At 46.0% G+C, this 13518-nt stretch overlaps 1 protein-coding gene across 2 annotated transcripts in view; it reads left to right on the forward strand.

The window, feature by feature from the left end:
• Positions 1 to 9862: 9862 nt before the first annotated feature.
• The window catches only part of ARHGEF38 (Rho guanine nucleotide exchange factor 38), a gene marked incomplete at both ends in the record, with an annotated part of 33257 nt that continues 29601 nt past the window's right edge, over positions 9863 to 13518 (forward strand). Inside the window, one exon of one of the 2 annotated variants that reach the window (XM_080343990.1) lies at positions 9863 to 10058. In XM_080343990.1, the coding sequence (XP_080200116.1) occupies positions 9863 to 10058 (196 nt within the window). The remainder of the gene's footprint in view (positions 10059 to 13518) is intronic. The other variant, XM_080343991.1, reaches the window with a different exon arrangement.

Raw genomic sequence — 13518 nt, forward strand, 5'->3', positions numbered from 1 at the left:
GATGGCGACGGCCGCCGCCTGCCCTCCCCTCCCCTTCCTGTGGCCGCCGCGCCGGCCCCCGCCCCGCCTGGCCCGCTGGGACACCGCGCATGGCGGCGGAGGGTGCTGCCGGCTCCCGGGCTGTGCCCGTCCCTGTCCCTTCCTGCCTCAGCGGCGAGGAGGCACAGCCGGCGCGGCTGCCGCCTGAGGGAAGCGCGACCGTCAGCCCCCTGAGGCACAAAATGGCGGCGTCGCCCCTCACAGGCCCTGTTGGAAAGGCGGGTGGTTTTTCCTGACGGGGTGACCGCCGCCGGGCCCCCACACAGCCCGGTGTTCCCCGCGGGCCCCGGGAGGTGGCTGCTTAGAATCAGAGAATCATTTCAGTTGGAAGACACCTCAGGATCATCGAGTCCAACCATAACCGAACTAAACCCTGTCCCTAAACTGAACAGCCCCAGCTCCCTCAGCCGCTCCTCATCACACTTGTGCTCCAGCCCCTCACCAGCTCCGTTCCCTCCTCTGCACCCTCTCCAGCACCTCTGAAGAGAAAAGCTGCTAAATTAATGTACGCTGTGATTAAGTTACAAAAGACGTACCCATCGTTACCCAATTGACATGATAAATGCTTTCTGACCACCCGCAAAATGACGGGATATTTTTCAAGTTTTACATCCTTCTGCATGACAAGAGGGAAACAGAAGATTAAGGCATACGTTGGTTAGAAGCAGAGTGCTTCTAATATTAATAATTAATAAAACTAATAATTAATAGATGTAAGGAACTAAACAATTATAACCAACGTAATCAATTATTTTTTAGTATAGATATATGTCAACATTTTCAAAACTTGTAAAGCATATGTAATAATTATGTGCATATAACCAACGCAAGAGCATCCAGTCCTTTGTGCACTTGTGGAGGATGATCCCCAGTGTTCCCCAGCACTGATAAAATAAAGAATGCTGCTTAACAGTATAACTGACTCTGCTGTTTATTTCTCTGTTTCAGAATCAGGTGATGGCAGCAGGGTTTTCATCCTTACCTGAGGTCCATGTTGGTGTGAGGACCCTTCCTGCTGGTCCCCGGGGAGAGAAGGGATCATTTAATCTTGGCATGTACAGTTTTATGTCACTAAAGCCAGTCTGGGTCTGCACCACTTACAGGCAGGTTCTTTCCAAGGGTTCTCAAATGCAGGTGCATTTTCGTATTGAACCCTGCTGACGCTTAAATTAGATTCTCATCTGTATTGAGGTTGTGCTGGTTTAAATGTTAATGCCCCTACGTATGATCAGATTCCTTTGAATTCTGTTTTCATCGATCTTTGAGGAGGATTTTAAACAACTTTCATCCATCGATACAGGTGGTAGTTCTCAGAGTAGTGCCTCTTCATGAATCTTTCCAAAAATCCTGAAAAGGGGCAGAAACCAGTGTTTGTGTTTTATTGGTGCAGAAAGTGAGGCAGAACAACTTCTGTTGTTGTCATCACTCAAATCTCAAGCCAGTCATCTTATGTATTCACCTCTAAAGGTGGTCAATATTAGCTTTGAATTTTAACTCTGATTTGAATTAACCTGCAAGATAACTCCATGTTATTGTGATTATTTTACACGGTTATTTTAAATGCTATTGGGAATGATTTCTTTGCAGCAGAAAGGCTATGTCAATCTCTGCCATCAGACTTAAACAGTATATAACTTCTGTTTATTTGTCCCTTCTACTGTTTGGTAGATCAGACCCCAAAAGAATCAGAATTGTCTGTTTGACTTGTGCAGTAAGGACCCAGGATTATTTTACACCAAACGGGGATATTGTGCTGATGGCCTCAGTCACTGTTCAACCCATGTATAGCTGATTGCTATATTTGTCACAACAGACTTATCTCCAGCAGAACAGGCAGAAAGGCTATTTGGCAGGCCGATTACCCAAACATGTGCCATAGGCTTTGCCTTCCACCTCTGCTTAGTTCGGAGCAATCTGGGTTTCATTTGTGGATGATCAGAGCCTTTGAAAATCACTCACTGAGCACGCACACAGTATTTTTACACTTGCAAAGCTGGCAGTTGGGTGTAAGGTTATTCTAGAAGGACTCCGATATGTATTTGTTTCCCTATAGGAGCTGGGAAGAGAAATACACTGCTGTGGCCAAGAGACCCTGTAAGAAGCACAAAGTCTGAGCGCAGAGTTCTGCACTGCCTTGTGTTGTCAATGTGGTCTTATCTAAAGGTTTCTCACCTGTAATGGGAAATCAGCTGTGAAACACTTGGAATTTATGAAATATAAATGAGGTTCTTTTTAGAGGCATAAATAGCTGCCATGGTGTTACATAGCAAGAGTAGATCATGCAGCAGAAAACCACACAGAAGCCCTGTTAATGCTGCCAGAGCAGACAACATGATGTTTTAGTACTCTAAGGTATCAAAAATTCTCCTAATACTGCAGAAATCGTAATAAAGCTCTAAATAGATTTGACTGTATTTCTCAGCATTATGTATTTTATTATATAGGCCATGGCAGAAGTACGCACAGTACTCCTCAGGTCAGATGTGGGTAAGACCAGCTTCCTGGTGAGAATAAATTTGCCTAACAATCTTGAATCTTTGAAACAAATGAATGTTTTGATTCCAGTATCTACCTCAAGCAAATCCTCCAGAATCACCAACGCTTTTACTACCAAAATATCATTTCACCTCTTTTTATTCCCCAGCATTTTACATCCAGCTCCTTGAAGTAGCATTCCAGTTGGGCCAGCAAAATGTGTGTGATCCCATCTATTAACCTTGAAACAGCTCCCACTGAAAGACAATGAAAATATTGCTATTTATTTCAATGGAATTAGAGGCAGGTCCTTAAGACTTAAGTGGGCCTTACATGGTACTTAGGTTTTATGCTTGCCCTCTGTGCAGGGGTGAATCTCATTCCAGCAGAATGCCACTGGAGTATAGCAAAAACTAGCAGCAGTATAATCACCTAAGCCTGAAGGACATCCTTACTTTAAAAGTTTGTACTCTGCAGTGTACATTTAATTTATTTTATGTATATTTATGTATATATATATACACGTGTATATATAAAATTAGTGGTTTGCCTATGAAAATGTTGTGCAAATTAAATGCAGAAAATGTCTATATTATAATTTAAAAAAAATACAAAACCACATCAAAAACCAAACAACGGTTTCTTTTCCTCCTGAATGAAAATAATTTTCATCTCTTCAGCTAATAAGGCTTTGAAGAATTCCATTAGTACCACTATGTGCTATTTCAGTGCGTTTGCTCTTGACTGGTGATCACATCATTACCATTAAATTGTGCTGTAATGTGACTTCTATCTCCGTGGCTTATAAGACCATTAATCTGAAGGAATCAATTCTTGGCAGCTTTCTATTTGACTGCTCCCTGGGTGCAGACGACCAGCAGTCGCAGACACCCGTCCTCACTGTCCAACCGCCTCGGCGAGGAGGTCACTGCCCGTATTTGCCTGCCAGTGCTCACCATTCAGTCGTCACTGCATCACCGAGAAGCGGATGGGTCGGCTTGTGTCAGCGCTCCCTAGTGAAGATCAAGCCAAGCAAGACTTGCCGAGGCAGCATAGGGATGTAGGCTGAGTTAGTCAGGCTGCTTTTTGGCCAAAAGAAGTTAAGGAGCGTTAACAACTCCTTCTGCGGATCTTTGCACTGACAGTCTGCATCAGGAGTCAGTAACCTCTTCCATTGGCATTGCTGGATTTGGGAGAGGGTCTCTATTTGTATTTTACACGCTGACGTGGCTGCAAAAGACTACATCATCTAACTGAAGGGAACAAATTGTGTATTTTGGGAAGCAGAATTAAGTTTATCACATTATGTGAAATATTGTGTCCGGTTGTGGCCCCTCAGTTCCAGAAGGACAGGGAACTGCTGGAGAGAGTCCAGCGCAGGGCAACAGAGATGCTGAAGGGAGTGGAGCATCTCCCGTGTGAGGAAAGGCTGAGGGAGCTGGGGATCTGGAGCTGGAGAAGAGGAGACTGAGGGGTGACCTCATTAATGGTTATAAATGTGTAAAGGGTGAGTGTCATGAGGATGGAGTCAGGCTCCTCTCAATGACAACCAATAAGACAAAAGGCAATGGGTACAAACTGGAACACAGGAGGTTCCACTTAAATATGAGAAGAAACTTCTTCTCAGTGAGGGTGCCAGAGCCTGGCCCAGGCTGCCCAGGGAGGTTGTGGAGTCTCCTTCTGTGCATACATTCCAACCCGCCTGGACACCTTCCTGTGTAACCTCATCTGGGTGTTCCTGCTCCATGAGAGGATTGGACTGGATGAGCTTTCCAGGTCCCTTCCAGTCCCTGACATCCTGTGATTCTGTTATTTTCCATCTCAATGTAAATAAAGACAGAAGCTCCTATCCCAAAGAAGCTAAGGACCTTCGAACAGATTGTGAATCCTTTTTTTTGTAGCGATAAACTCGCTTCAGTAACCCTGTTGCTTTAAAAAGTCCGGTGCTCTGTATTTATTCAAAAGTCATTTTTAGTCATAATATTTGCTACCGTGTGTAGTAAGATGTCAAGTTTACACTCTGTTTTTATCTGAATAAATTGTTCCTCTGAGCTGTTAGTTTCAGTTTTAACCATGCATTTCGTTAGGCTCCCCATAATGTATGTTAGGATTCACTTGCCAGATAAACTTATCTGGACCTCTGCCTAAAAAGTGATTTGCCTGTCAAGCGGCCAGGACACTGTGGCTGAGTCAAGCTTCATCGGATACGCTCAGTTCTTGCCTGCTGGGCATCTGTACTGAGTTCATTCTAAGCCCCGTGAACCAAGGATTTTCAGCCTACTGTAACTCCCACCAAAACTTGTTTGTGAGTATGAACTGAAACTCATCTTTTTTTCAAGACTCTTATCTTTGTTATTCCAAAGCGACTTCCCCATCACAAAGCAGAAATCACCAAATTGTCGTCTTTCCCATTCATCCTTTCATTTGTTCTTTCATGTACGTGCACATACACAAAAAGAGAGAGAAAAATGATTCCAGTTCAGCTGTAAAACTACTGTCTGGAAACATGAAGTTTTAGTGTGAAACTGCAAATCTATAATCACTCAAAACAGAGACCTAGAAGGAAAAATCTTGCCTATCACTCATGACAGTCTTTTTTAGGCTCCATTCTCCTTGTGATTTGTGAATTGCCAAACATAAGGTTCTCAAAGAATCCCACAGAAAATTTTTCATCTTTGGTAATTTCTACACCCCCCTATTTTACATCGAAATGGAACGATAATGAAGATTCATCTTCCTCTCCTTTTATCTGTGCCTTGCTCGCTTGCTTGTCTTTCCTCATTAGCTTTGATATCACAGTGCCATCTACTTGATCAACAGAGTCAGGTTATTTTCCTTAGGAAATAACTGCCTGGCTGTAACCCCACAGAAATGGAAGGGCTGCTGGGTTCTTCAGCCAGTTCTCCTCTTCAGCACCTCCCAGCCCCTTGCACAGACTGACACAAAGCCCCGGCTGGACAGTGATGGATCCACTGGTGCTGTGAGGACAATTCAAGCCCTGCTGACCCTTTTCTCAGCATCTCCCCTCCGGCAGGTGTTTCATTTTGAGAGCAAGGTCTCTCTCTCCAGGCAGAAAACTCATCTGCCTTTTGTATATGTAAACTTGGGCAGAGCCTTTGTTGGGACTAAGAAAGCTTTGCAGAAGTTGGAGGAGATGGATTGCATAGCCTGATAGGTTGAGCCATCCCTTCCTAAAAATACCCACAGCCTAGCCAGAGCCCCAGCAGGCTTTATTAATTTCCCCTACAAATATTTAGACAAGAAACACTACAGACAGGCCTAAAAGAAATGATCGCTGTGCACTTACTTCTAGAGACCTGTTTCTCTACAGGAATCACCAGTCTGGCAAGATCAACAGTAGGAGTGAAGGTGACACTGCCACACTAAATAACTTTTCACCCACAAGACAGGCTTTTTTCTCTTCTGCTACTACTGAAAGATGTTTGAAGATTTTTTTTTATTTCTGTGTATATTTCAAAGTAATTTTGATTCATTCATTGTGAAATATCAATGTGTAGACTCCAGTTTTACCTGTCCCCAAGCCTTCTTTTTTTATTGCTTTTATCCTCACCCGTCACTTTGTTCTTACCTTCTCAGTATAGCTGCAGCAGGTGGGGTGTAGCAACAGTGTTCAAAGTTCTCACTGGGCCTTACATGTGATTCTCCTTATCAAAGCCTCAACTTTTTGTCCCTCAGAGGACATCTTCGCTATGATTGATATGACTGATATGATCTGTGCCTCCATGCAATGGGAGCAGGCACTGGAGTCACCCCACAGCACCATTTTTCCTATGCACTCTGGGATATTAAGTTATAAAGAAATCTCCTGTAACAGCTGTGAGGTATTACAAGGAAACAAATAACTGTTTGCTTACTTAATGGCCATCAGTCTTCATGGCGCTCCCAGTTGGTTTACAGCTCAAGACTGAGATAAAGGTTAGCATTGACCATGCAACAATAACCTCTTATATGTGACTAATACAGTTGCTTGTGAACACAATGCCAATATTTTCTCCGTTGACACCAGCACCTGTTCTGTCCCTTAAGCGGGGTGGCTTCTGTGCAAATAACTCCTATGTGAGCGCTCGCATCAACTGGATTCCAGTTTGCTTTGTGGAATGAAATGAGCACAACATAGAGCGGTTAAAGAGATTTTCACATTAATTGTAAAAAGAGCGTTTTGTCTGCTTAGATGCCAAGTACTGCCTCTTGTTTTACGGATTAGTGACTTTGATACTGCTTTACCATCAGTTGTCACTGAAGCCAGAAGGGAGCAGGCGTGATTTGGAAACTGAGAGAGGGTTGTTCGTACTATTGCGAGTGGCAGCTGAAGTAGAGTACTTCACATGCAGTTCTGATCATGTTTTCTGTGCTGTTTTGTTATAGTCCAGGTAAAGTGCAGTAAACAGTAATAAGAGTTTATAGGGGTATCTTGCTCAAATACGCATCTCGTTTTTACATATTTCTCCTACTGACTGCACGGGCACAGGTCATTACTGTAAAACGACCATTGGATTTAATGTGATGATGAATGAACCAGGATGTGTCTCAAACCTCCCTCCCTCCAGAGGCGATAGATAAGGCACCAGTCCTGAATGCATCCCCCTCACCTGGAGTATTATGCTATTTTCAGCCTTTTCCATGCTGAGTGGCACAGGGGAGATGTTTGGAGGTTGGTGAAGGTATCCATCTACATTTCCAAACTGCGGCGTAAGCTGGTCCTGGGCTCCTGGCTGCCTCAGAAATAGCGCTGCTGAAGCCAGGGAAACCATTGCAAGTACCAAGGCAGCAGCAAACCACAGCCGGCTTTCCCTGCAACTATTCCCTTGCTGAACAAACACATACCTTCTCACACTCCGCAACTGAGCCGAGGAGGAAGAGGAAGGCAACTTTTGCATGTGGGCAGATTGCTGTCGTTATAAACACCTGAACAAACTTTACTATATGCTGTCTTGGCTGTAACTCTGCGCATGTGGCAGAGAACCTACAAAGCCAAGAATGTATAAAGTTTGCTCTTCAACCTCCACCTAGCCAAAATATATTCCCCAGTTCTTCCTCCAAACCATCTTGATTTAAATAAACAGAATGAAATCTCATATAAATGGTGGGATCTGTGTCTTGAAAAGCATGACACCATAAAATCCTGGCTGGGGGAAATACCTTCTCTGAGCAATGCTGGGTCAGCCCGAGCCCCAGCTGCCCACATGTGCCCTGCACTGTCCCTGCCTCACGCTGCCACAACTATTTGCGTAGCTGCGGATGAACTAAATGGGAGCACGGATCCAGATGGAAAATAGCCCAGGGGAAAGGGTGGAGGGAGTGAGTTTTCAGCCAGATCAGTTCCTCCATCTCATCTCAAATGCGGGTGTTTACACTCTGCAGCAATTGTGGGAACAGAATTATCCAGGGGAGGGGGGCCATGGGGTGGTGACTGTTTAAACCTGTTTTACCGCACTTGCTGAATGCTAAGCCATTGCTTCGGAAAAAAACCCTCAGAAAGTCCCCAGTGTAAGGAAATGGGGTTGTTGATTTCCCTCAGCACCCACCTTAATCTGTTTACTTGTTGCTGGGGCTTTGATGGTTGTCACAGGGTGTCACTGGGTCAGTCCCTGCGTACGCCTCTCCTCACTGTCACCACTGCTTTGCTTTTCAAGGAACTGTTGTGGTCTGCCTTGCAAAACAGAAAGAGTTTCTTAGGGAATATTAAAGAGGAGGCGAGATGTAACACATGAATTGCCTACGTAATATGTGACTTCTCTACGTGAGCACAAAAGTCTTCCCAGTATCACCCTCACCGCTCTATTCCTCTGCCAGGCTGTGTTTGGGCTGGACACTTTGTGCTGCACTGGCACAGCGCTGCAGTTTGACGTCGTGAATTGCTGAACAGTTTCGTAACCTTTTCCTTTCACTGCTGGGTTGAAACGCGGGGCTTTCATCAGGAGGTTGCATCACAGGACCAGCTTCTTAAAGACAAATAAAACTTGGAAAGGAGGTTACGCTACTACATCGCATCCCCGCTTGTTGTGTTTTACTACGCAGTCCTTTGGGGACACAGCGTGGCGACGCTAAAGCAATACGCTCTGCCAGCGTGTGTCAGAGGGACGTGAATCAGCGTATGTCAGGGGGATGTGAATGTGTCCCCTGGCAGATGCTGTGGCAATGAGTGTGCGTGACACTGACACCGATTAGGCTGCGCCATGGGGCTCCCGCCGGGCAGGGGGGGCTGCAGGGGGTGGGTATCACAGCAGCAGCAGTGATTGCTACTGATGGCTGCTGGGGCTCTTCCCAGGATAAGTCCGATCCAGGCTCAGATGGCAGCAGCTCCTGCTGTTTTAACATGAGCTTGATTAGACTGGCGCTACGGAGGATCACTAGACAGTCCCTGCATGCCAGAGGCTAACAGACAGGATAATAAGATTCTTCCAGGGGCTGATCCAGAGGTATTACGAGCAGGTGTTATGGTGCCCAGTTCCTCAGCCATCTAAGCACAGTGATTTGTTACGACAGCCTCCGTGGGTCCTTGGCAGGCTTTCGTGTCAGCTCTCTCTGCGTAGTGTAACACAGGACACATCCTGATTTGAAATGAACCTTGGCTCCGTGCTGCTTGAGGGGTTTTCATCTCCCTCCCAGCCCTTTTCTTCATTGTGCTGGTGGATCGGTGTCCCTTCAAACCTGTAGATCAGGATTTACCAGCCTGAAGGCTACCCGTGTTGTTGGGGTCGGGAGCCTGGTAAATGCAGTTTGATACGTGCGGGGTTGGTGTCCTTGCCGGGCTGCAGGTCGGGCACTTCGGCGAAGGAGAAGGAACGAGGGCCAAGGGGGTGGCTGCTCTTCCCTTCCCCTTTGCCTGCCCTCTCTTTCCCTGCTGCCCTGGCAGCGCAGAAAGAGAAGGCGTCCGATGAGAGCGTGGTCATGCTCTGTGACACTCGGGCATCGCACTGCCAGCGCACGGCAGGGGCAGCCCATGCAAGGCCGTGAGAATGCGGCTGCACTTGGGGGTGCCGGCACCCATGGCTGCACTTCAGGGTGCCGGCACCCGCGGCCCTGCAGCAGGGTGAGGTTCCCTGGAGCGGGGAAAGCGGGCTGGAAATGGGCTGGCTCTGAAACCGGCCCCGCCGGGCGCGCTTGCACACAGGGCAGGTGAATGCAAACACCGCCCGGGGCGGCAGCTTGCCGGGGGTGGAGCTGCTCCAGCACAGGTGGCAGGGCTGAGCCCCGGGCCCTGCGCTGCCTGGGGAGCCCTGCTCCAAAACCAAGCCCAAAGCCACCAGCCTTCACCTGGGCAGGGAGATCACCTCCCTAAAAATCAAGCTATTGTCCCCTCCCCAGCCACTGCCACCACCAAGCCATGGCGAACACAGACTGCCCGGGGAAGGAAGGCGTGGGGAGCAGGAGGAGGAATTTGACCTTGCTGAGGAACAAGCTGTACATGGGGGAGAGGAGGAGGACGGAGCCCGTGGTGGAGGGCGCTGCCGCCACCGGGGACCACAGCACCTTGAGGAGGAGTCAGTCGGACAGGACAGAGTACAGCCAGAAGTTACAAGGTACAGGGGACGCTTGTTTGGTGCTCTGCTGCGAGGGATGCGCTGGGCTGGGGTGGGATCTCGACGCCCTCCAGCCTGCAGCCTTGAGATGACGAAGGGCATGGCGATCATAGCTGGAATGAACAACGGCCCCCTCTCAGCCCTGTCCCCCGCTTCCAGGGGTGAAACGTTTCCCCTAATTTTTCTATATAATGTCATGTAGACAGGATGCAAAATCAAAGGGTTTGGTGTGTTCCTGCAAAACCCATATGCAACCAGGATCTTTCTCCTTTGTCACCAGAATGTATCTGCAACGCAAAGAGTAATGTGAAAATATGATGGCTCCATCCTATCTGTCTTTAGTTGTTGTATCAAGTGGGATATATATATATATATGGATATATATATACCTATACACACCAACCAATTAGAAGCATCAAGGCTGTTTTTTTCTTTCAGTTAAAAATACCGGGATCTATAATGTGTTTATCTGTTGTTCAGATTGTACAAGCCTGAACTGAAGTACATCCAAATGCATGTTTTGATGGATATGCTGATTCAAATCACATTATTATAGAGAAGGTTTCTTTTCAAATAACCAAATTGCATCTGGACTGGAAATTGGCAAATTACGTCCGTATTGGGCCTGTCAATGAAAAATTAAATGTGATGCCACAAATTGAGGAAAAGCATGAAGAATGTGTGTGGCTATTTCTGGGAGTGCTCTGGAACACAGACTTCTGAATTTCTGTTAGTTTCCAGGGTCTCGTCACAAATGCCAGGTTTGACTATTATTATAATATGCGTATCACTAATAGTGATTTAACTGCCTAGTGACAGTCACTCTTGTGGCAATAATCCTGTATGGGGAAATAAAATAGGAAAATACTTTGGGTTGCTGTATTATGGTTTTGATGCATTTAATTAGGAAGTAGCATTACTTCAGAGAGACAATAAAAGCAGCAAATAAAATAATAAGCATTAAAATAATAGGGTTTCTATGGGAGCTGCATACACTGAGGACAACAGAGCGGTTCATCGATTATGTTGTTCCCTCCTTGCAATAGCTAATCAATGAGAAGTTGAAGAATTGTCGGTTAAGTGAGGCGTGCGCTGCAGGGATTTGGCAGAGGTGTTGCAAGGTACGAGCGTGGATCGCCATGGCTGGGCAGGCAAGGTCCTGGCAGACGTCCCACCAAAACAGCAGCTTTTTACTCATGAAGGGGGTTGCCCAGGTGAGGTTGAGGTTATTAGAGCAGTATCCAGCAAAAGTGTGAGATTTTCTGTCCCATGTCAGGTGTATTAAGCTGTGAACGTCTCCTGTTTAAAATCTGGAGCAAAGGAGGAGGAAGCCTCGGTAGTCACGGCAGAGCATGAGGTTATGTTTATGGCGGCGGTCCAAGGAAACGGTAAATCCAGCTTTACAGCTCCTGCCACCAGCTGAGACTGCCACAGCCACCTATTGCAAAGCACTGGTCTGGTGACGGCTCATTCTGCTTGCTCATGTTTGTTCAAGAAAAATGGTGATGGGTTAACAAGGTACCGGCAGGCTTTATATTGGATTAGAAGTCGCCTGTCCTCAGAGTGAAAATACAAAGTCGGTAGAAATTCCTATGAAGTGTATTTACGGTCTTGAGAGAAATAAATGGTTGTGTGCCAAGGCCTGATCTGGATCAAATTTTGCTGAGCTAGATGTGCCTGAATCTGATAACGATCATGGATCCCAGACCTAATGTGCTCCCTGCCAGTGCTGACGATGTGCTATGACTGAACGCCTTTATGTTCTTCATTTCTCTCACTAGCACTTGGACGCAAACCAGCTTACTCCAAACTGAGGGAAGTGGGTTTGTTGGCACAAAGCTTTTGAGTTATCCATTCTTGGTAAGAAAACCCAACAGATGTGTTGGAGACATAAATGGCCTGGTTTGTATCACCAGAGTGGGACTCTCTAGAATGGTAAATGCTTTGCAAAAATATATGGATGGTAATAATTTGCACTTGCCTCCCATATGAACTGGAGGAAAAGCTCTTGTGTTTAATCGCGCTGCCCTTCTATAGTCCCCTGTTAATAGGTTTTCTAGCACACAGTCTGCAGAACCATGGTTGGCATTAGCACGGACAAGGATGTCTAAGACAGGAGCAAACCCTGCAGAATGGAATCCCCCATCAGCAGGGCTGGGAAACCCAGAGTCAGAGGCTGCGGGGCGCCCATCGCTGCCAGTGGCAGGGAACACAGGCACCACGCTGTCCTCACTCGGCAATGCCCCTGTCAGAGTTACAGCACGTTTGCGCAAGGTGAAGCATGGGTGAGACAGCTCTTGAGGGCCCTTCCAGCCCTCTGCATGCTTGGAGTGGTTCTCTTGAGTAGAAACCAGGCTGTTGCCTCCCCCCACCAGCCATTTCCAGCAGCTCTGAAGTACATACGTGCTCAAAGTGCAGCTCGGTGTGCTCGAAAAATAGGTCCCCAAATAAAAGCCTAGAAACAAATAAAACCCAAACAAACCAAAAGCATGTGAACAAGCAGTCAGGCATGCAAACTCCTGACAATTCCATTTCTGCCCTTGGATTTCTCTTAAGTTTTTCTGTTTTATACAGAATCCAAAATGTTTTCTATAAAGAGTGGGGAAGGGTGCGTACCACCCAGATCTCCAGGGTCATTGAGGTGGTTTGTGCTGCGAGTCTACAAACATCAGCACAAAAGCATTGTCAAAGGTGCAAACCTCTGCAAGTGTTGTTCACTTTAAAATTAAGGATTCATTAAAAACACAAGAAAGTATTTTCATTTTTAATTATTTTACTAGAGACTTCTATTCAATACCTTATCTGGTGTGAATGGCCATGCAACACCTCCTGGCTTTGTTCTTTTTAAAAAGGAAACAAGATGCAAAGTAACCATTATATTCTCCAAGAACTTGGCAAGCATTAGTGCATTTATTTCAACTCATCCTGTGAGATAATCAGATGCCTGCAGCCCCGTTTTAGACAGGGGAAAATAAGTGATTGCTATCAGAGGACAGGTTTGTGATACAACCATGCAGTCATCGGCAACTCACTCTTAGATGAGCCCAGACATACCTTGATCAAGCCATATATATTTTTTCTTCCATAGTTCTCCATCTGCTAGACAGAAGCATCATATTCCTAAAGAGGGAAGAATGAGGTTAACTAAGATACATTAACTATATTAATATCTATGCATTGCATTAATGTTGGGATTGGTCTTTGAATTAATGTGAAGCTACCGTTCTGTGAGTACCTACGTATTTCGGTAAGAGCAGTTTAGCAGTTTGCTTGATGTAGTTATCAGCACATAAATGTTTGTATCATGGGGACAGATGCTACCAACCCAAAAAGGCAGACCATGAAAAGGAATTTAAAACATAGTTCACTGTCTGTTAGGTTTTGGACAGATTGTTGGTTTTTGTTAATAATCATACTCTGAACTCGTGCTTGGTGTGAAAAATGAGCTATAGAAAATGGT

Source organism: Nesoenas mayeri (genome assembly GCF_963082525.1).
Source record: "Nesoenas mayeri genome assembly, chromosome: 4".
NCBI lineage: Eukaryota > Metazoa > Chordata > Aves > Columbiformes > Columbidae > Nesoenas > Nesoenas mayeri.